At 35.2% G+C, this 25345-nt stretch overlaps 1 protein-coding gene across 1 annotated transcript in view; it reads right to left on the bottom strand.

Annotated features, from left to right (window-relative positions):
• Nucleotides 1-25345, bottom strand: part of LOC150092305 (rab GTPase-activating protein 1-like) — a 323417-nt gene that overhangs the window by 263675 nt on the left and 34397 nt on the right. The window contains exon 4 of the mRNA XM_090414840.1: nucleotides 13809-13989. Coding sequence (XP_090270966.1) covers nucleotides 13809-13989 — 181 coding nt within the window. The remainder of the gene's footprint in view (nucleotides 1-13808; nucleotides 13990-25345) is intronic.

Consider the following 25345-nt stretch of genomic DNA (forward strand, 5'->3'; position numbering starts at 1 on the left):
AATCAGGGCAATAACAAGAAGAGAAACCAGGAAAATCAGAAGACAAGACTTGGAAAAATTTGTATCAAGATTAGAGTATGACATAAATGGACCTCAACTAAAGAGCTATAAAATCATAAAAAAAAATGACTCAAGAAACAAAGGATAATCTACAATTAGAAGGCCCCTCCATAAAAGAATGGACCAATCACTACACCCAGCTTCTGAACAATAATAATCAAATTGAAATAAAGCAAGTAATAAGTCAAGAAACAAATGAAGAACCAATACAGTTAAATGATCTAAAGAAAATATGAAAAAAACTAAAAAATAGAAAAGCTACAGAAGAAGAGGGAATAAATTCAGAACTATACAAATACAGCTCTAAACCATTTCAATTACGATTAATTAAATTTCTCAACAGAATATGGGAAGAAGGAAACATCCCACAAGAAAGGAAGACAGCAATAAACATATTAGTCATAAACATATTCAAAAAAGGAAACAGAAAGGATTGCAGAAACCAGAGGAATATTCTTATTAAATACATGCTATAAAATATATCTAGATATAATTAAAAGTAAACTAACGCCATGGGCTGAGGAAATTAATGGAGAAGAACAATGTTGCTTTAGGAAAGGAAGATCTTGCACAGATCCCATATTTACAGTCAAACAAATTATAGAAAAAAGAATAGAATTTAACCTGCCAACATATATGGCCTTCCTGGATTATGAGAACGCATATGATCAAATCAACAGAACAAAATTAATCAATATACTGTATGAATTGAAAGCTCCACCTCAAATCACAAAAGCAATTAGCAAATATAATGAAAGAAAGCTATATTAAAATTAAAATTAATAATGAAACAACTGAAAAAATTAAAACCAAGAGAGGTCTCATTCAAAGAAGTGGATTATCACCAATACTCTTCAATATATATTGAAAAAATTTCAACAGAATGGAGGAAAAATAAAATCATAGGAAATAAAGAATTAACCAACCTATTGTATGCCGATGATCAAGTTATTTTTGCTGAAAATGAAAACCAATTACAAAAAAACTACAGATATTGAATAAAACAATAGACCAGTATGACATGAAGATCTCAATAAATAAAATGAAATGAAATCAATAGCATTTCAAGGTAAAGAAATTAAAAGATGCAAACTAGTCATCCACAATAAAGTAATAGAACAAGTGGACAAATTTAAATACCTAGAAAATTACATAAGCCCCAATGGAGAAATCGACATTGCATATATAAAGCAAAAATTCCTAGTAGTCATTGGAACTTTGAACAGACACTTCAATAAACAGATGTCCAATCCAAATAAAACTATATAAAATGATGGCCAAATCAATTCTGAAATATGGCAGTGAAACATGGACTTGGGGAGAAAGAGAGAAAAGACAAGTGAAAGCTGCAGAAATGAAGTTCCTAAGACCGCCCACAGGCTATAAAAGAATAGACAAGATAAGAAATGAAGAAATAAAAAATCAGTTATCCATAATTAACATAACAGATGACATCACAAACCATAGAAAGAACTGGAAAAACCACATAGAAAGAATGAATGAGGACAGATGGCCAAATATTATTATTATTCCTGACACCTCCAAGGAGTCTGAAGACACATCGCGGGAGGACACCTACAACTGTCTCAACCACTACACCGAACCTCTACTACGAATCATCTCCATCAACGCCATCTACCACCCATCTCCACCACAACTAGTATTTTTTGTCTGTAAATTCCGTGTGTTCTGAAGGGAACATTGCCTGGAAATATAAACCAAAGGGACACCGATCAAGAGGAAGACCCAGGAGGAGATGGGCTGAAGACTTTTTAAACACTTGAAAATGTTACAGGCAAACAATTGTCTAATACAGGAAGCCAAGAAGACTGGATTCAAATAGTTGTGTTACTTTCAGAATTTTTATTCTAGTTTAAAATTATTAAGTGTTGTTTTATAAAGACATTCTCATTACGCTAATGGAGACAACACATCAGTCATTATACCCAACTTCTTGCTTGCCAATTGCACGGACTGCACATGCTTGCTGACAAGTTTGATTGGTGATTGACAGCTGACAGACAAAGTGTTCAGTATCGAGGTAATGGAAAAACAAGAGAGAGCTAATGGAAGTTTAAGAACGCAAACCAGAGAAATTTTGTTCTTATGAAGTTTATTTAGTTTTATGTGACAGTCGGAAGAATACTAATAGTAGATTCCCAAAAAGGAATAGTAAAACTGCAAGTATTTAAACTGGAGGAGTCGAGACTGTCAACAAGTAATTAGTAATCCATATTTACAAATTTAGGGACACAAAACACACGTGTTGAAATGATTATTTCATTAATTATTAATAAAATAAAACTTGACGTTTTGATCCCTGTATTGAGGTCATCATCAGAAGGATACATGCCTATAGGGAACCACGCTACATGCTCTAGCCCTGTATATTGGTAAATTAAATCTACGTTGTTAATTAATCTTTTTCCTAACCTGACCTCTAGCGATAATTAAATAAAATAACAAAATAAAAAAAATAAATAAAAAATAAAATAAATAAATAAAAAATATTAAAATTTTTTTAATAATTAATAAATAAACAACTACAATAAACTCTGCTAAAGTCCTCATTCTACTGGATTTGTGCAGTTCCAATTGTTATACTATGATTTCGTTCAGTTGCTACTGAGTGTTAATAAAAAAAAAAAAAAACACTTTAAGTTGTCTTCTTGTAGTGGGATTTTTCTTCGGCTTGTTCTGGTTGTTATACAGGTTGCAAATGGGTCCTCCACATTCTTGGAATGGTTAGGCCATCATTTTTGTTTAGATTTGGGTTATGTTTGAGCATTTCACGTGCTTCCTTAAATTTCCTCTTGAACCAGGTTTTGGTATTTTTCCCAATTCTGTGGTAAGTTTAGAGCGTGTGTGGTCAGAAAGGAAGGTTTTTTCAAAATGGAGGTATTTAATATGTTGTATGTTTCGTCTTTCCTAATTGGGATGGTTCGCCCTGTTTCCCCTATGTATGGTAGGTTACATTTGCATTGTATTTTGCATACCCCTGAGTGGGCTAGGTGTGGAAGAGGATCTTTGGAAGAACTGAGTAGGTGTCTTAATTTTGTTGGGGGTTTAAAGGTAGTTTTGATGTTGTATTTGTGTAGTGTTCAGTCTATTTTTCAGAAATGTCTCTAACATAAGGTATGGCTATAGCATTCTTGAAATCTTTTTTGTTTTTACTAGTATCTCTGCAGAGGATCTGGTGAATAGTTTTTTTATTGTATCCATTTTTTATAAATGTTTGGTTGATGATCTTGTATTCCTGGTTTAGAGCATGTTCATTTGAACAAATAGTTTGAGCTCTGTGTTTAAGGGTGCTTATGACACCTAGTTTTTGTGTTGGGTGGTGGTGGTAAGAATTTTTGTGCATGTACTGGCCTGTGTGTAGGTTTGTGGTAAACTGAGAAAGAGAGACAGCCTGAGGGAAGAAGTGTGATGAGTGTGTCTAGGAACAGAAGAGAGTTGTTTTTTCTTATTTCAATGGTGAATTGGATAAGTTTATGTTGTTTGTTCAGGTGGCTAAGGAATGTATTTAGTGCTTCACGGCCGTGGGACCAAATGGCGAAAATATCGTTGACGTATCTGAGCCAAATTCTGGGCTTTAAGCACACTGACTCTAGAGCACGTTACTTAAAGTCTTCCATATAAAAGTTAGTTATTGGGGAGGGAAAGTGGTGAGCCCATGGCTGTACCTTCTTTTTGAAGGTAAAAGTTGTTTTTCCACACAAAATATCCGGAGTGGAGTACATGGGCAAAGAGGTCTGTGATGTTGTGTGGAAATATGTTCTGTAGGAGCAAGATAGTATCATTGATCGGGACATTGGTAAAAAAAGAAGTTATGTCAAAGCTGACTAATAAATCTTGGTCGTCGGGTGTAATATTTTTAATTTTGTTTATGAAATGTTGTGTATTTTTTATATAGGACTGACCTATCAATTCCTTGAGTGTGGCCGCTAATTTTTTGGCTAAGTGGTAATTTGGGCTGTCGATTCCTTCAACAATGGGAAGTAGTGATGTGTCTGCTTTGTGTATTTTTGGCAGGCCATAATGAGGTATTAATTTTTTTGTTGTTTCTTCCAGCCATGTGTTAACGGATTTGATTAATTCAGTTGTTTTCTTTTTGATACGTTTTGTGGGGTTGTAGTTTACCATTTGGTAGGTGTTGTTGTCCGATACCAAATGGTTCATTTTTTCTATGTATGTTGTCTGGTCTAAAACGACCATGCCATTCCCTTTATCTGCTTTTGTGATTATAATGTGTTGATTATTTATTTTATTTTATTTATTTTTATTTATTTTATTTTATTTTCAGGGATTTAAGGGCCAGTTTTTCCGCTTTGTTTAGGTTGCTGCTAAGTTTTTTGTTTAAATTTAGTATACATGATGTTGTATACTAAATTTAAACAAAAAACTTAGCAGCAACCTAAACAAAACGGAAAAACTGGCCCTTAAATCCCTAAAAAATAACCAACATATTATAATCACAAAAGCAGATAAAGGGAATGCCACTGTCGTTTTAGACCGGACAACATACATAGAAAAAACAAAACAACTTTTACCTTCAAAAAGAAGGTACAGTCATGGGCTCACCCAATAGCTAACTTTTATATGGAAGACGTTGAGTAACAAGCTCTAGAGTCAGCGTGCCTAAAGCCCAAAATTTGGTTCAGATACGTCAACGATATTTTCGTCATTTGGCCCCATGGCCACGAAGCACTAAATACATTCCTTAGCCACCTGAACAAACAACACAAACGTATCCAATTCACCATTGAAATAGAAGAAAACAACTCTCTTCTGTTCCTAGACACACTCGTCACACATCTTCCCTCAGGCTGCTGTCTCTTCTTCTCAGTTTACCGCAAACCTACACACACACAGGCCAGTACATACACAAAAATTCTAACCACCACCCAACACAAAAACTAGGTGTCATAAACATCTTTAAACACAGAGCTCAAACTATTTGTTCAAATGAATGAGCTCTGAACCATGAATACGAGATCATCAACCAAACATTTATAAAAAATGGATACAGTAAAAAAACTATTCACAAGATCCTCCACAGAGATACTAGTAAAAACAAAAAAGATTTCAAGAATGCTATTGCCATACCTTATGTTAGAGGCATTTCCAAAAAAATAAACAGAACACTACAAATAAAACATGAAAACCACCTTTAAACCCATGACAAAATTAAGACACCTACTCAGTTCTTCCAAAGATCCTCTTCCACATCTAGCCCACCCAGGGGTATGCAAAATACAATGCACATGTAACCTACCATACATAGGGGAAACAGGGCGAACCATCCCAATTAGGAAAGACGAACACAAACGACACATTAAATACCTCCATTTTGGAAAAACCTACCTTTCTGACCACGCACCCCAAACATACCACAGAATTGATTGGAAAAATACCAAAGCCCTACACCGCACCAAAACCTGGTTTGAGAGGAAATTTAAGCACGTGAAATGCTCAAACATAACCCAATTCTGAACAAAAATGATGGCCTAACCATTCCAAGAATGGAGGATCCATTTGCAACCTGTATAACAACCAGAACAAGCCGAAGAAAAATCCCACTATAAGAAGACAACTTGAAGTGTTTTTTTTTAAACACTTAATAGCAACTGAAGGAAATCATAATATAACAATCAGAACTGCACAAATCCAGTATAAAGTACATGAGGACTTTAGCAGAGTTTATTGTAGTTGTTTATTTATTAATTATTAAATTTTTTTTTAAAATGTTTATTATTTACTTTTTATTTATTTATTTTATGTTATTTTATTTAATTATCGCTAGAGGTCAGGCTAGGAAAAAGATTAATTAACAATGTAAATTTAATTTACCAGTATACAGGGCTAGAGCATGTAGCTTGGTTCCTGTATGCATGTATCCTTCTGATGATGACCTCAATACAGGGGTCGAAACGTCAAGTTTTATTTTATTAATAAAATAATCATTTCAACATGTGTGTTTTGTGTCGCTAAATTTGTAAACATGAATGCTGATCACTGTGTAACCTTAAAAGAAAGAAGTAATTAGTAAATAAAAGAAAATATTGTAGTCGATGTTCTAAAGGAATGTTCGAGGAAACGCTGATTGGAAAGTTTCATCTGTTTTAAGGACGCCAGATGTATTTGTTATTTCTACTGGAAAGAGCAACAGAATTAGCTCAACGTACACATGTTGTTTATGAAGTAGTAGAAGAAACTTTTTTCCTCTGGTACAAAAAAATTAGTAAACTGTGCATCAAACTGAATTGCAAGAGGTAAGAATATTTATACATCAGTGAGACAGGAGAAATAATGTTATGTGCTATATATTAGGAGAAAAAAAGAAGGATCCATGGAAAAGAAGAAGAAAATGTTAGTATTTCCGGAAAAGGCCCTAACACAGAAACTGACTATGAACATTTTTGTTGTTGTGAAAACAAGGTGTTTAGTCTTGATTAAGGTAGACGCGACAATTCAGTAATAGAATAGGCGATTTGAAGATATCAGAGAATAGGCGATTTTAATATTTTTGGATAAAAAATCTCTAAAGTGTAGATTTATTTTAGGCCTTGGATCAAGTAATTTTGTAGTTATGTAATTTTATTTAAAATGTTATATTGTTTTAGTTTTATTAAATGTGTATATTTTTTGTATTTCGTCGAGTCAGTGATTTTTCGGATTCTAAAAGAAACAGTTAAAAGTCATTGCATCGATTGGAATTGAACCCTTGTGTAAATAATAATAAACACTCGAAATAAAAAAATATCTTAACAGAGATAATCTCATAACAAATGGAGATTAATAATCTTCTATCTCTAAACAGAGATATGACAGAGACCTTCAAAGTTAGTTAAGGAATTCTATGTGTTAATACAGAAGAAATTATAAAAAGAGTGGATGTTAAGATAAGAAGAATCCCTGGAAGTTGTATAAAGATGTGGTGAAGGTGGGTGTGAGGAGTAGATTTTTTACTTGGAGTTGTTAGCGAGTGGAAAGCACTGCCTAAGTGCATTGCGAGTGCTAGTAGTGTAAATAACTTTAAAGCTCATTAAGACAGACATATTGCTGGTTGAGTGGGCCTCCCATGATAAGCCTGCTGACTCCATGAAGGTTCTTCTTTTCAGCCATTTTCTGTCCTCTGCTGGACGAAGGCCCCCCCCCGCTCCTCCGGTTCTTTCCACCTTTCTCTGTTCTTGGCAATGGTTGACCAATTTTCCCCAACAAAATTTGACAATTCATCACTCCACCTTCTTTTAGGACGTCCTCGGCCTAGTTTCCCTTCTTTTGGAATCAAGTTCGTTAGTATGGTGGTCCATTGCTCATCTTAATTTGATAACCATTGAGGGTGCTAAATAATAATAACAATAACAACAACACACACATATTCGTTCACACATTCGTTCACATATACACACGTAAGCACATTCAAAAAAATAACGTGTTAAGAGTAATTACTTTACTCACAATCAAGAAAATAATACTTGACATTTTAAACTCTATATCGAGGTCAGGAAAACATACACATGCACAGGACACAAGCTACATGACAATACACAAACATAAGCCAAATATAAATATTCCAGCCAAAAGCTGCAGGTTCAAATCCTGCTGTGGGCATGGATGTTTGCGATTGTCTGTGAAAATACTAGTGGTGGTGGTTGGCAGTAGATGGTGTTGGTGTAGATGATGAAAGTATTTGAGAGTGGTGGAGATGGAGAGTTGTAAAGTAGATGCCCTCCCTCGATGAGTCTTTGGACTCCCTGGAGGTGTTACATAATAATAATAAATGCTTTGTTGGCGGAAATGATTAACAAAGCATTTAGATTCATTTAATGCTTATTGCTACCTTAATACTATTGAAAGAAAAATATATGGCCTTGCCTATAAAATCTTGGGGTGAAATTCCTAAGGATTTGTTTTGATTTGTTTTTATTGCTGATGCTGACAAATTTGTTATAAAAATGATTTCCATAATAAGTCTTGAGGAGATTTATATTTAAGAGCTATCACCATCAGGGCCGTGCCAACCCGAGGGTGCAAGGGGTGTACCGCACCCGGGCAGCAACATTGATAGGGCGGCATTTTATGTAGCTAATATATAATTTGGATTATACAATGCAGTATTAAGAGCTGCCGATAAAAGTTTGCACCTAGGCGGCAAATACCCTTGGTGTGCCCCTGATCACCATCTACATAAAATTAAAAAAAAATGAGCTTAATATCATCAATTATAATTAACAATGTGATGCATATATATTATACACAAAATGAAGATAACATCCTTGCCTTACATCTGATCAAATGTCAAAACCATCTATATCCTTCAATTTAGTGCTGATTTACAACTTATATAAAAAATTATATATCACACTAATTAGCAAGCACGATTGGTTGAGTGGATAGTGACTGTGCTCCCCAGCTCATGGGACATGGATCATCATCCTACTCTGGTAGAGATGTTTATGGATATCTATGGGTGTTAGATATTTTTAGTTTAGTGTGACAATTAGCATGCTCATTAGCACACATCATCAAAAACATATCAAACTTGAATGTGGAATTTTTTAAATTTCTGCAATTAGAAATCAATGTACTGGAATATCATCTTGGTGAACACAATAGCTACTGCTCATCAAAATAACTACCAATAAAGTTAACATGAAATAATTTTTTAAAATTCTCTTTTTTTAAAAAACAGTTTACACTTTTCATTTCAAAAACAATCTTTATAAAACTAAGTAGCTATCAAAATATTTAATGATAATGATGTCAAGATCATGATGCATGATCTATTATTACTGTTTTTTATTTTATTTTTTCTGGAAATGAAATACCAGTTCTCAGAAAGAAAAACCTTCCACCTCTTTCCAAATGAGAGTTTAATTGACAAAGGTTTAAAGAGAAAAAGAAAACATTCTTCTTGTCCTTAGGAATTTCACCCCAAGATTTTATAGGCAAGGCCATATATTTTTCTTTCAATAGTATTAAGGTAGCAATAAGCATTAATGTATATACTAAGAGGTGGTTTGATGTTCAATCACCTGCTCTCACCATTATTTCATCACACTAGCCTAGCTGTCCAAGTGGATAGCATCTATGCTCCCCAACCACCAGATTAGATGTTTAGGAATGTCTAGGTGGTAGACAATTTTCAATGCTAATGTGAGCCCCCTCCCCTGCTTAGTGGAGACCTGAAATGATTGAAAAAAGCATCATATTTGGTTTCTAGCTAGGGCAAAGTTTGTGGATTATCTAACCTTTAACTCACCTGCTATCAATGCAATATCCATCTATAAATCTACAATCTTCTTGTGGACTGTACTGTAATAAAAAAAAAGTAAAAGAAATAAAGTTTACTTTGTTCTCTTAATATGCATCACTTGTTGGACTTTCTTTCCAATGAGTATGTTAAATAAAATCTTTTCTATGAGAGACATCATGCTCTTCTATCTGCATATAGACACATACTCAGGAGACTTTTCCATTTTAATTAACATCCAGTCATATAAATAAAATTAAAACATTCAACTACAATTCATATACAATTAAAAATACAGATTCAATCTTGGCAATACAAAGACTAGGAAAATAAGAAGGAACACTGAAAACATCAGCTTCATCCTGACTGAAGAACCTATAGGACAAGTAAAATATTTCAGCAGATCAGGCACAATTTTTAGTGAAGATGGCAAATCAAATGGAAACAGAATAAGCAAGGCTAATATGATTGGGGGGGGGAGGCCAAATGAACATACGCATGTAGAATATGACAGCAGTAAGACATAATACTAAATTAGATGTATACAAACCAATTTTAACTTATGGACTGGAGAGATGGGCTAGAAGTAAAACAGCTGATGAAAGACTAGATACCACAAATCTGAGTTCTGAGAAAATTATGAGTAAATAAATAGTAATAATGCCAGAATCATACTAAAAATGAAAAAGTATCAGGAAGAAATTTAACATTATTAGCATCCAGGAATATGTGATCAGAGTTAATCTCAGATGGTATGGTCACTTAAACAGAATGGAAAAAGGAGAGATTAGCAACAACACGTTTTTGATGCCAAGAAAAAGATCCAAAAGAAGATCAAGATCTAGGTGGTCTGGTGCAGTTAAAAGGACCTTAGAAGACAGAAATATAATATCTACAACTACTGGAGTCCTGAATGACGAGACTAATTTGGAGGAAGATTACTGATAGGAAGTTAAGTAATAATGTAAACTTTTCATCTGGTACTATCATGGTATCCCATACACTCCTTGAGGGTACATGAGGAATTTGCTGATAGCATTCAACTACTATACTGCCCTGATATTATGAAGAATTATCTTAAAATGAATTTATATGAAATCATTAACAAAGAGAATTTTAACTCAATTTGTATGACAATATCATTATCCAGAAAACAATATACATGCATATATTTAAAGCTTTTGTTTGATTGACAGTACCAATTATAAAGCAAGTTTATTTAAATTGGAAGGAAGCCTTCCATTTTAAGTTTCATGCATTTACAGCTTATATTCCTTGCACATGAATTATTGTTCACTTTGAAATTTTTTTCTAGACAATCATTTTTGAATCAGCAAATTAATAGGCACTCAAAGTCAGGGAAAAAAAGTACTGATCAAGTCACTGACAGCATACATGGAAAGACTCAGATGTTGAGTATTCATATTGCCAGCAAAGGTTGGTCGAATGGTAGAGCCTTTGCTACTAATGGCTCGCAAAAAGTTAAGCAAGTTTGAGCGGAGTAGTTGGAAGGGAGGCAATCATTCGATGCTGTTGGCACACTCTCCCTCGATGAGTCTTTCAACTCCCTGGAGGTGTCACATAATAATAATATAATAATGCTTCATGGTCTAAATGCTAGGAGAGGAAAAAAATAAAATGATTAAACTTGCTAATATTTTGCTGATTTTCTAGCCAGCATCATCAGATCACAATTATAACTGTGACAGGCACACAGCACTGAACTAAGTAATTGTGGAAAACAGTTCAGAGTGTAGCTGAAAACAGAATTAATGTCCTTACATGGTGTCCTCAATGAACCAGATAACCATAAAGTTAATTTAGAGAAGTCACGCTATTCAGTCTCAAAATGATAATCTCCCAAATCTATGGTAAATTAATGCAACCATACTTGCTGAGGTTAGAAGAGTGCATCATAGCTGATGCTGATTCTAAAAATCTCTTTACACTTTAAAACATTAATAAAAAAAATCTAACCTTAACAGATTCTGAGATCATGGTAAGTTTTGATATCACCTCACTTTTTCATTAATGCACCTTTGAGCCACAAGCCACATCTCCCCCCTCCGACATTAATGATTATTCAGATTCATTATAATATGCAGGTTATTTCTTATGGAAAGGAAAAATATACAAACAGTTAAATGGGAATGCAATGGGTTCCTGTCTTCCTCCCCTCTAGCTAACTTCTATATGGAAGATTTTATAAACCACGCACTCAACACAGCCACACTTAAACCTATAGTTTGGTTGCACTATGTTAACGATGTGTTTGCTGTTTGGTCTAATGGTCCAGACACATTAGATACATTTTTGGTGCATGTTAACAGCCAACATCCTAAAATAAACTTTTAGGATGAGAAAGTATCACAGAAAGAGAAAGTAACGACTGTCTTCCCTTTTTAGTTAGATATACAGCTTCCTAATGGCTCATTATCCTTTTCTATTTACAGAAAACCCACTCATACAGGAATGTATTTGCATAAACAATCAAACCACTACCTTCCCAATAGTATGCTGTCATCTTCAAAACACTTACTCACTGAGACAGGACTATTTGTTCAAATGATATAGCCCTAATGATAATTCAATACTTTCCGAAAGAGGCACATTTGTAAAGGCACGTTTCTGATATCATGATCAGTTTAGATGTTGTTTCTTTATTTACAAATGTGCCTCTTTCGGAAAGTATTGAATTACTACAACAGGAATTTCCTTCAGACATTGTAAACTTATTTGATTTTGTAATAAATTCTGGTTATTTTTCTTTTAAAAATAAGTTGTATCAACAAATTGAAGGAACAGCAATGGGTAATCCTCTCTCTCCTGCTATCTCCAATTTCTTTATGGAACATTTTGAACAACGTATCTTTGACAACATTTTCCCCAGACCTACTCATTGGTTCAGATATGTCGATGACATTTTTGCTGTATGGAATGGCTCTTCTGATGAACTTCAACAATTTCTCAATAAGTTAAACGCATTTCATCCTAGGATCAAGTTTACCCTAGAAGTAGAATCAAATAAGCAGTTAGCCTTTTTAGATCTTCTAATTCTTCGCCAACCAGATGGTAACCTACATTTCTCAGTTTATAGAAAGAAGACTCATACAGGCCATTATATCCATGCGGAATCTCATCACCATCCCAGTCAAAAGGCAGGAACTATTAAAACACTGGTTCATCGGGCCCACTCCTTTTGTTCTACAGACGATCTTTTACAGAAAGAAATACGATATATAACTTCTTCCTTTCTATCTAATGGCTATAAGAATTGCTTCATTAAAAGAACTTTGAGTAGATTTAATATGTCTCCCTCTTCAAACACAGAGGAAATAACGCGCATTACTATCCCTTATATACAAGGCATCAGTGAACGTATAGCAAAAATTTTAAAACCACTGAATATTTTTGTTGCCTTTTGACCGTTTAGAAAAATCTCCACCTTTCTCGCTTCTCCAAAGGACAAGCTTCCACATCTTAATCATCCAGGTGTCTACCAGATTCCGTGCTCTTGTGGATTATGCTATTTCGGACAAACGGGAAGATCTGCCTCCATTCGGCTAGAAGAACACCAATCTTATATTGAATACTTTAAACCTGAAAAGTCTGGACTTGCAGAACATGCCATCTTCACTAGACACAGAGTTCATTGGAGAAAGACAAGAGTTCTTCACAAAAGTCAGTTTCTCATGGAACGCCTTTATAAAGAAGCATGTGAAACTCTACTTCATTCTCCTAACTTAAACAGATCCGACGGCTTACGTCTATCCCCTTTATGGGAGATAGTACTTTACAAATCAGCTAATCTTTCCTAACTTTTTATTGTATTAATTTTTTTTTTTTTTTTTTTTTAGGAAAGTTATTGACCTTTTTAGTTATCTTACACCAGCTACTTAGGTGGCGCTTTTTGGAATTGTCAGTTAGTGTTTAATTTTGAGCTTAATTGTACTGAAGATGCCTGTGACACACAGGCGAAAATTATACTATTAAATAATATTTCTACGTGAGTTTTTCCGTTATTTATTATGTACAGTTATAATTGTGCTCTGATGATGCTGGGTAGAAAAATCAGCAAAACATTAGTAAGTTTAATGAATGTATTTTTTACTCTCTTGATATTGTTAAAACTATGAAGCATCATTATGAAGAGTTGCTAACAGGTTTTGCCATATGATTTTGTGCAATGTAAGCATCATAATGAACAGCATATTCAACAAAAATGTGCTTATGCTCTTATACAGTCTTTCTCAAAATTCCTGACAATGATTTACTCATTAACATGCGTTCACTCTACAGTCTGAAGTCACTGATCTTCACGATCCCTTTGCATGTTAAATTCAATTGCCTGTTATTGTTTAACTACCAAGTTATTTAGCCTGTCATGGTTAAATAGCTTGGCTAAACAGAAACCTAATTAATACTTTAATAAGGCATTTAAATGAGGATTTATATTCAACAAAAAGCATTAAGGGAAAAAAAATCTTACCATCATCTACTGGACTAGGAGATGTGGTATAAAGTGAATCAGAAGTGAATCCTAGCTCTGATTTGATTGACAGATCTGCTATTTCCAGATCATTTTCAGGCTCTGCTGGACTAGAATCTTTGGTAGGATTAACTATCTTATCTGCATCAATATGCTGTTCGCTGTATCCTTTGGGCTTCTCCTATAAGAAAATACTCATTAAATAATTTCTCAAAGTATGCATAAAATTATTTATTTTAGTGCTTTAATAAATCAACCTGAAAAGGTCAAAGATAAATATCAATTCCATGAATTGTGTTTTATATAAAATACACTGTTTCAAATGTCACTCACTTTCCCAATCAATAATAAAGAGTTAAATTCTAATGCCGAGAAGTCAATATTTTTGAGGAAAAAAATGGAGTACAAGTATTCTTCTTTCTGGCAATTTAACCCCATTCTGTTTTAGGATCTTTCAGCCTTTGTATGTTTGTAATCTTACTCAGGATGCAAAATCCTTTCAACTTATTCATCAATAACTCTTTCACACCATTCCTTCCTCTTTTCCAATACTTGTCTCATTCATTCATTTATGGTCTTTTTTTTTTTTTTAAATAATTTTCCTTTCCCCCTTATCTTTATTTCTGTGACAAAGATTAATGAGACCCCTCTGATCCATGTTCTTTTCATTTGTTCTATTTCTTCTGTTCATCAATCTCACACTTAAGTTTCTAAACCTAGAGTAGACTGGTGCTGTGTATGGGCTAGTAGTCAAGAAGAGAGAAAGAGAGAGAGAGAGAGAGAGAGAGAGAGAGAGAGAATCTCATCTATTTTTTTTTTTTAGTTGAAAAGCCAGAGAACCTAGTCCTTATGGCAAACTGTGGGGGAAGACTATTCCACAGCACAGAGAAATATAATATGAAAGAGGATGATGAGAAGGCAGTTCAGTACGTTTGGGGCCAGACACTAAATGGGTACTAATCAGCAGCTGGTCATGTTTTCACGGATTTGAAGGAAAGTGAAGAAATGCTGTTGGTCAAATGGACAGCATTCCTGTTCTCAATAGCAGGGTGTACATATACAAACCCCATTGTGGGCATGGATGTTTATGAATATCAGGCAGCAGATGAATTTCATCACCTGCTGAGAGAACACTATCTACTTCCCAGAGGTCTGAAGTAGCTTGAAAAGTTTCATGTTTAGCTTCTTGAGGTAGGCACCCAGATTAGCTAGCTCTCAGTCCATCTGCAGTACCAATAATAATGCACTAAATGCATCTTCCCTATGAAGGCAAAATAAATTAGGCGACCTGAGAGATATACAGGTTACTTCAGGATTTACTATTTACTCTCTGCTGTTACTGTGAGTGATTCTGTAGATGCCTGGGCATGATTGGCAAAGTATTTCTTAATGGGATTTGAAGAATGCACTTGTTTGCTCATTTGTGATGAGTGAGAATTTTTAGTTGATTAAAAAATTGTCAGTTTTATTTAATTGTAAGTTTATTTACATAACACCAAATTTTTTTTCATGTTATAGTTTTTTGTATGTATATCTCACACTTATCGCATCTATTGGAGAATGCTTGTCATTATTAATAGCTATTTTGTCAATTATCACTGATTTTGATATAATGGAATATGACTAATGAGAGAAAAGGATAAGCAAGAATCATTTTAACTTTTAGTGCATTCTTAGTTGTACAGTGGAGTAACCAATTGTGGACACAATAACCTAAAATGGATACTCAGTAATTAGCTTATTTCATACCCAGTAATGAAACATGCAGAATTCGACTATTAACAGTAGATATTAAAAGTTGAGGAAAAATTATTATTTTCCCAAAATATTTCTTTATGTTGATTCTAACCTAAATGTTTTTCATATGTTTTCTGAGTTACTGCTTAGCAGTTTCAGAATAAGTCAGAATTCAGAAGCACCAAATGTAGTTATGTGTAGATGTAAAGCGTTTTTTTTTTTAATTTTATGTTTACTGAGTTTTATGATACTGAATTTTTCAACATATGTTTAGAATGGCAGAGAAGAAATTATTATTATAATTTTTTTAAATAAGTGATTCAAAACATAAATTGTACAAGCAAAAACATAGCAAGAAATAGTATCATTAATAGATAATAACAATAAATGGACTTTTATCACTTATAAAATACATGAATTTTTGATTCACAGACTGATACAGAAAGTACTTAACATACATTTCAACACTGGTAGAGATACATCATAAAAATTAGTCATGGTATTAACAAAAGCTTATAAATTGAGCAGATCCATGATTATTCATGTGACTGGCGAGACAGTTGACAGATATAGAAATTTTAACTAAAGCATACACCCCAAAAAAGTATATCATTTGGCAAAAATTCACGAAACACAAAACTTTTCATTCATAAAGGCAATAAATGGAGATGTGTTCGAATTTATATATAGTAAATGAAGTAGTCACTTAATATAACTTCAATGCTAAGTGTTCTTCCACCCTATCAACAAGATTTTCACATTTCTAGGCTCTGCTAAACAAACTTTTGCCTTTGGCTCAACAGAGTGTATCAAATTCCTTGCCAATGTGCATTATCATATTTTAGCAAAACAGGTAGATCGGTGGCCAAAGATTGTGATGAACATCTAGACTTATTAAGTTCCATGAGACAGAACAATAAGGACTTGCAGAACATGATAGCAAGTTCTGCAAGGACAAAAAAGTCATAGAGAATTTCACCATCAGAGAGCAAGGACTGGTGTGGCACATTACCGATCATCTCAGTGACCATAGAGCATCTCTTGATGTCAAATGAAATGGATGGAAAGCAAGGGGAACCACCCCAAATAAAATTATGTAATTGTTACTATAACGATTATAGAGTATAGTGATTAATATTATCACTATACTGTATAATCGTTATGTTAAAACAATGCTTTTGTGACATATTTTTTTTGAGAATATGTTAAACTCAACTGTAAACTGCATTTTGATTTTAAAAAATTAACAAAATTTAAATGGAAAAAACAACAACAACAACAACTATTCACTGCATTAAAAAATTATAAAAATTTAAATGAAAAAAAAAATGTTTCCTTTAGCAACTTGTCCCAAAATTAAACAGCCCTTTTTATGGCTGTTTATTAACTTCTTGAAAAGTGCAGGACCTCTGGCGAGAAAGAAAATATGTCATTGATGAAGTTTTTCAGTGAATTTCATATAATTATTCTTTTTACAGAAAATTAATTTTTGTCCATTCAGTTTCATCAATACATTCAGGAAAGAAGTGTATGGATCAATATGAGAATTAATTCCTTAAAAAAAAACCCTCTTGAATGTTCTCTAAGCTGGATCCAATTCTTCATCATAAACGAGAGTGACTTCAGTTTGCATGACTCATCACTATCATCAATTTACTTTCGAGTATGCTTAGGAATTATTTTCTAGTGTAATATACACAGGTTCTAATGCAATCCACTTCAACAATTTCTTCTTCTTCAAAAAAGTCTAAGAACAAGAATGGATAGGAACTTGCATATCTTCCAATGTTACATCAAAGTAGATATTTGCTCTGGATTGTGTTGCTGCTGCTGCTACTACTACTACAGTTTATTGTTCTTCAAAAGTGGAAACAATTTGGGGATACACATTTTTCCATGCTACTAGCAGTGATTCCTGGGTCACATTCTCCCATGCTTTGCCAATGTTACCTAATGCATATGCTATAACTCTTCCAGAATTATTTTATATACTTAATATAAAATAATTTAACTAAAATTTAATTAAAAAATAAGCTGTGCCAGCCTGGCTGGTCGAGTAGTTAGCGTATCTGTACTCCAACCAGAAGGCTGTGGATTTGAATACCACCATTGATGTTTGCGATTATCTCTGAAAATACTAGTGGTGATAGTGGGTGGTAGATGGCATTGGTGGAGATAGCATTGTAGAGTAGGTGCCCTCCCTCGATGAGTCTTTGGACTTCCTGGAGATGCTACATAATAACAATAATTCCAGATGTACCTAGTCTTGCCATAAATACTGTTACAACTTGAATAGTGCATAAACCTTTCCTATCAGTAAATCATTTACAGCTTTCAGCACATTCAAAGCATATATCAGTACTCACTGTTCGAAATGTCCCCTTTTGCCTTCATACATGCCTGAAGTCTGTGAAGTCACATATGTATGCGGGCATGCACAACATCCAACAGAAACACTGCCAGTGCTTGCTCCAAATCTACCTTCAGGGTGGCAATGCTGGGGGTGTCATTTCATGCAGGCTACTCCCTCAAGCTCCGACCACAATTTGAAGTCCAACAAATTCAGATCAGAACTTCCAGATGGCCAATTAGATGGTGATATGTGATCAGGGCACATTTGCCTCCAACCACTGTTGTGTGGTCCTTGCCTTGTGTGCAAGGGCTAAGTCCTGTTGGAAAGTCCACTGAAACAAGGTGTTGTTCAGTGGTATACCACAGGTTCCAGCACAATATCTTCATACACTTTGATGGAGGTTTTGACCCTTTTCTCACAGAAATGTAACTTGGATATCCCCTGTTACATCACCCCCCCCTACACACACACACACACACACACACACCAACAACAGTATGAGAGGAGATTGGCTGGTCAGGCCAAGGTTAACTCAAGGGAATTTTTCCACTACATGGCAAACAAGAGGAAGATGAAGAATAATTATGGCAGACAAACAGCTGAAAAGGATGTAGTGAAATTATTGAACGAGCACTTTATCAGCAAAAATCATACTGGTCTAAATTATCAGGTACAATATATAGAAGAGAAGCAAGCATTAGGAGAACTGGAAGTGAAAGAAACAGAGGTGTATAAGATGTTGGTTGGGTTAGATGTGAATAAGACTATAGGAATGGATGACATCACCTCAGCAGTGAAGTTGGTGCCTTGGTCTGATAAGAGAGTTTCGGGCATTCCATATCTTGAGAAAATTAGCTTGAAAAGCTTGTTCGCCACAGTTTTTGCCGTCTGATCCTTCATGGCTGTGGCTTTGGGAAACCTTGAGAACATATCAATCATGACAAGTATATATTTATTCCCTTTCGAGGTCGTAGGGAGCCACAGCCTGAAAGGGGCGTGAGGGAGCGGGAATGGTTGGAGGGGGGCTTTGCCAGTGATGATAGTTTTTTGCTGACACAAATGGCACGATGACACATAAGCCTCAATATCATCTCTCATTCCCTTCCACAAGTACCTGGCCATCACCCTTTTCCAGGTTCTATGAATGCCTTTATGGCCAGCTAGGTCCACATCATGAAGCATGTACAACACCCAAGGAATCATCCTTATCCATGTGTATGGTATCATAGAACGTCTGACTGTGCGAAAGGCCCTCCCCATCCGATAGCCTTTTGTGTACCCCCCCACACATTAGATTCAGTTTTTGGGCGTCAATGATTTGTTGTTTTCCTGAGATCTGAAGTTGGGGGGGGGGGGGCAGAGACCTTTTCTCCTTCTCCTTAACTCCCTTTTATCATCAATATATGATTGACCCTTTTGCCATCGGCACAGGTGTCCTTGTCCGGATTGGGATCTAGTGACCTGGATAGGTAGTCGGCTACAAAGTTTGATTTCCCAGGAATATAATTTACTTCAATATTGTATTCCTGCATCTCTAAGGACCAGCGCACAATTCTTTGGGGCTTATCCTTCATTGAAGAAATTAAGGATAAGGGCTTGTGGTCTGACCTGAGGATAACGTGTTGTCCCAATAACAGGTATCGAAACTTTCTAAGGCTGTATACGATTGCGAGGGCCTCTTTCTCAATCACAGAGTAGTTCTGCTCAGAGGGAGACAGTCTTCTACTTATAAAGGCAATTGGCCTGAAATTCTCTCCCTCTGCTTGCCCCAGAACTGCAGCAATAGTGTTCTTAGAGGCATCAGCAGCAAGGAAGAAAGTCTGTCCAAGCTTAGGATATGCACGTACAGGCTTTAAGGTTAAAGCTTTATTCAAGGCTTGATGCGCTCTTTGTTGCTCCTCCCCCCCAGGCAAACTTGGTCCCCTTTTTTTTGTAAGTCCCACTATAGGATCCATTAATCTGGAGCACTGAGGGATAAACTTCCTGTAAAAGTTTATTATCCCCAGGTATCTCCTAACTTGTCTCACTGTAGAGGGAGACTTTGCTTCCAGTATAGCACTCACATTGTCCTTGGATTTCTTCAAAAAGAATCTACATTTTGAGCATTTAAGTGACAGACGGGCTCTACTCAATCTGTCCAGAGCTTTCAGTAGGATTTGATTTCCCGCCATCACCAGTTTTCTTATTCCAAGGGTCTGAGCCAAGTTCTCCAACACTTTCTCCCTTTCTCTAGCAACTTCATAACACTCATTAAGACTCCTAACATTTTTCATGTAAACACTCTCTTGCAATTCATAGGCAAGTCCTGACCGGAATTGTTGGAGTGCTAACCACTCAAGATGGGCTCCCTCCTCGGGTGAGGCCCTAAATTCCCGGGTGAGTGTTAATATTCTGTTAAGAAAGCTAGTCACCCCTTCCCTTTTTCTTGAATACATTTGTACAGTTTCCTAAGTGTTTGAATGATCCCTCCCTTCCTGGAGAATTCAGAGGTGAGTGTCCTTATAAAGTCCTCATAACTCAGGGTCCCTCTTAAAACAGGGTGCAAACAGAAAAATTTTTGCCTTCCCTATTAGTGTGCCACGAAGCAATGTTAGGAATTGGAAGTTGCTCCATCAACCAACCCTCTTCAGCTCTTCTGCGTATCTAAAGAATGTTCCCACATCATCAAAATCCTCTCCAGAGAACTGAGGAAAAATCTGTTGGGGATTTATACTTTTGAAAAACTCGGTGTTACTCAGTTCTGAGCTCGATGGTGTAGGACCTGTACTTTTAGTTTACACTGTCTTACAAAGTTCCCTTCCAAAATTTTCCTGATTGCTGTGCATGAGACTAAGACCAACTCACTGTGATTGATCAATTAACTTAAATTAAGGGATCTAATCACATCCTACCGGCTGCGCCATTGTTATGTTGTTACTTTTTGTGTTTCTTTCTGTTAATTCTGTTATTTCTCTATCCTAATCCCTATCGTACCTATTAAGCCTGAAATCTCTAACCTATCTCTCTGGGGCCGCTTCTCCTTTCGGAATTCTGACAAAATTTGTTTAATATTGCTGCGCCAGCCAGAGTCCTAGTACAGAAGAAACCTTCCCAGAGTTCAAGTATTACCTAATCTTATTAAAGTATTAAGTGTCTATAGAAATTTCAACATTTGCAGTCATGGCCTAAAACTTTCTAAACTTTCTTTAATTTCCTCTTATTCACAGGTTCAAACTTTAGCGAGTGGTAAAATCAGTCTCGTGCTCAGACAAACTCAGAGTTACATAGAAAAAACATGTTTATTAAGTATCAAATTGCATACAAATAAACTTCCACACATCAAAGGTATGTCATATCAAAATTCTAATTCACTAGCTAAGCAATAAGAAACATTCTAATTATCAAATACTCTATATCTCTAGGTTAAATAAGTACACATTCATCATGAAACATTAGTACAAAATTCTAAGTAAAGCTCGTTAACAAAGGTTAATTCGCATTCAATTGAGTGTTGCATATTCTCAGGCTTTCAGATTACTAGCCCAATAAGATTAATAGCACAAAAGTCACTTAAAAGTTCTCTTTCCTTCCAACTATATATCTGTTCTTCTCCCTTTGCTCCAATACTAATTGTTACATGAATAAGGAAATTACTGTACATTACTAGTGTCCTGAGAGGATATCGCGCTTCTTTCGTCCGTCCTTTGTAGTCAGATGTCTTTCTGCTTTATCAAGTCACGTCCACGTGGAGGTTATGCTGATCGACACAAATGATCATTCCTTGCACTTTGCCGGACAAACGCTCGTCTACTGGATTGGTGTTATCATCTCTGTTCTTCAGAGGAACCTTTCTGCTGTCTCTCATCGGTAAACTCTTACCGATGGCCCTAGTTGAGTCTGCCGTCAGCTCACGTATAGCATGCGCGACTCCTTCAGCTAGCAACCAGGAAGAAGATTACTTCAGGTCAGCACTCTGCTTGTCCACATGAGAAAACAGGAACAGAAAAAGAGGGGGGGGTCAAAACCCACACGAACTTGCTTTTTATTCTTCTTTGTAACACCCTCTTTCCGTATCGGAGGATCTCTCACTGTGTTCTCCTATTCGCCCATATGTGACTGCATCATACTTCTGCTCCTCGAAGAGCACTCTTTTTACCGAACACGAGTTCAGCTCTCCTTCCACAAACGCTTTCACTGCGGCTGTTACGTCATCGTAGGCAGCTAGCTAGCGACCTTTGAACCTTTGTTTGCACTTCGATTTACATTCTTACACAGAGTATAATTTTGACATCAATAATTTTAAACAATGTAATTCTACCTAGACATACAATTACCTTAGAAAGAAGTCAAGTAGAGGAGAAAATTGTAACAGGTTTTCTTTTATATTTTGTTTTCTTAACTAATAGCACAAGTATTTCCAGCTCAAAATTGTTTCTTATTAAATCTTGAATGATTCTTTTGTTGAAAGAGTCCTCATTCAAGATCTAACAACATATACTACTCTCTGATGCTGCTCATCAGCTATCATCAGAATTTTTCTTTAACACAAACAGCTGAGGAGGTGAACTACAATGGGAATACAATTATCATTTAATTTTTAGATCTTCAGTGAGAAAAAGTCTGTTTATAAAATACAGCTGACTCAATATGGCAAAACCATTATAAAAAATAAAAATAGCTATAACAAACTACCAAAAGAGTAGAAACTAAATTCTTATAAGCATAGTGATATTTTAAAAGAAATTCGCTATATCATATTATCCAGCATAAACTATTTTCCCAGTTCCTATAAGTTTTCTATATACAGTAGGTGATCGGTTAATGAACAGTTTGGACTGCAAACAAATCGGACAACGAACACTTTCGCAAAAGATTTTTATGTTCGGACAACAAACACATGTTCGGATAACAAACCCTCACACACAAGAACAAACACAAGAAGAAGCAATGCTATGTATAAGATTTGTAGAACTGTATTTTACTGACATCTATGAAAGGTTTCTGGAATGAGACTTTGACAGTTGTATACATAATCTTTTTTTGTGTACTAGTTGATTTCTGTTCTCTGAATTTTTGTAAGTGCTTTTCTGAACTTTTTATTTAAAAAAAAAAAAACTGATAATATTATGGGGCCTAAAAAGAGTGGAGTGTCAAGATCTGTGCTCATCATAGAAACCAAGCAAGAGATAATTGCCAAAGTAGAGAGTGGGCAGAAGATGTCTGATGTTGTTAGGCAGTATGGCTTGAACAGGTCTACAGCAGGCACAATCTTAACTAAGAAAGATATAATCAAGAAGACTCAAGCAGCTAAAGGAGTAACGGAAATCACATCTGAGAAAAAAAGATGTGCCATCCATGAAAAAATGAAGAGATTGCTTTTAGTTTGGATAAAAGAAAGGGAAATGAAAAGAGATGTAACTAGTATGACTATCATTCAAGAGAAGGCTAGAGAAATTTTTGACGAACTGAAGAAACAAACTCCACATTCGTCAAATGAGGAGAAAGAATTCAAGGCTACCACTGGATGGTTTGTAAAGTTTAGAAAGAGATCTGGCATTAAACCTGTTGTAATGCATGGTAGGTCTGCTAGTGCAGATAAAGAAGAAGCTGAGAAGTTCTGTCTCAAATTTTAAGAATTCATTAAAAAAGAAGGATATTGACCACAACAAATTTTCAATTGTGATGAAACTGGTTTATTTTGGAAGTGCATGCCGAACCATACCTACATCACGAAAGATGAGAAAAATATTCCTGGGCATAAACCCATGAAAGACCGATTGATGTTACTTTTGGGAGCTAACGCTAGTGGTGATATAAAGCTTAAACCGCTTATTGTCTATCACTCTGAGAACCCTAGAGCATTCAACAAAAATTCCATAATTAAAGAAAGACTGCCAGTGATGCAGAGATCGAATCATTCGTTCTTTTCAAAGAATGGCTGTTTAAAGTTTATGCCCCAAGCATCAAGAATTAACTTCAGACCAATGAACTGCTATTGAAAGCAATGTTGCTATTGGACAATACACCAGGACACCCAAAAGACTTTGAAGATAATTTGCTGGAAGACTTTCCCTGGCTGACAGTTCAGTTTCAGCCTCCAAATATCACTTTGTTGATTCAGCCAATTGATCAGGAGGTTATTGCGGGTTTCAAGAAATTGTATACTCGCGAAGTGTTTCGTCGGTGTTTTGAAGCATGCCAGTTCTCCTCAACAATGACATTAAAAATGTTTTGGTAAGAAAAATTTGATATTCTTGAAGCTATCCGGCTCATTCAAAAGGCATGGTCAGAAGTCACTCAATGGCAGTTGAATTCTGCTTGGTGAAAGCTGTGTCCATTCTGCATTCAGGGAGACGGAGATAATGTCCCTGAAATTATGGATGAAATTGTGACAACTGCTAGAGATCTGTAATTGGAGGTGAATGAAGATGACAATGAAGAGCTCATAATGGAACATGATCTGACGACAGAACTCCAAGAACTCTTGAATGAAGAACACCAAGAAACTCAGCAAGATGTGTTTGCTTCTGAAAAAAGAGGAAGACGAAAGAGGACCAATGCCGACATCTTCTATTAAAGATCTTTTGAAGAAGTGGGAGGATGTCAGAACAACGGTCTTAAAATGGCACCCAAACCAGGTTGAGGTCAATAGGCTTGGGGATCTCTACAACGACAATGCTATTAATCACTTCCGAAAAATCCTGAAGAGAGAAAAGCAATTGACATTGGACATATTCTTTAATTCCCCACAAATGGGGAAAAAAAAAAAAACATGACTGATGAAAATGCAAGACTGTGTATGGATGTATTATTGTTATTATAAATAATCATAGTAAGAAATTATATAATTTTTTTATATTTTTTTTTGGGTCTCCAGAACGAATTAATCAAATTCCCATAAAAATCTATGGTAAATCGATGATCGGTTAACGAACAATTCAGGTAGCGAACATAGTCTTTGAACAGATTATGTTCGTTAACCGATCATCCTCTGTATAAGTAACATGTATCTAAAACATCAATCATAAATTGGTAGTTAAAAGTAAAGCCATATAAGGCAGCAACTTGATATTAAATTAAGCACAAGATTGAACATCATCTTTTCTTTACAACTCATGAAAATTTTTGAACATCAATACAGTCAATTCTCATTATATTAAACATCATTATAACAAACTCACTACCTGTAAGAAACTACAAAGAGTACCCAATCCTTATAAGCATAGTGCTACTCTAAAGAAAATTCACTACAACAAACATCAAGTATAACTAATTTTTCCTATGGTCCCTATGCCAGTTAAATACACAGTTGATTTGCTTTATCAAATAACTCAATGATGACACATTAAGACAGAGAAAAAAATTTTATCAATGCTAAATGCTTAACTAGGTATAAAATAATGATTGCTTAAATATTCCAAGTATTCATATTTGGTCATGAAGTGTTAAAATATAAGACTTATTGTTT

This window comes from Typopeltis vanoorti, chromosome 26 (genome assembly GCF_054136105.1).
Source record: "Typopeltis vanoorti isolate ZY-2024b chromosome 26, IOZ_Tvanoo_1.0, whole genome shotgun sequence".
NCBI lineage: Eukaryota > Metazoa > Arthropoda > Arachnida > Uropygi > Thelyphonidae > Typopeltis > Typopeltis vanoorti.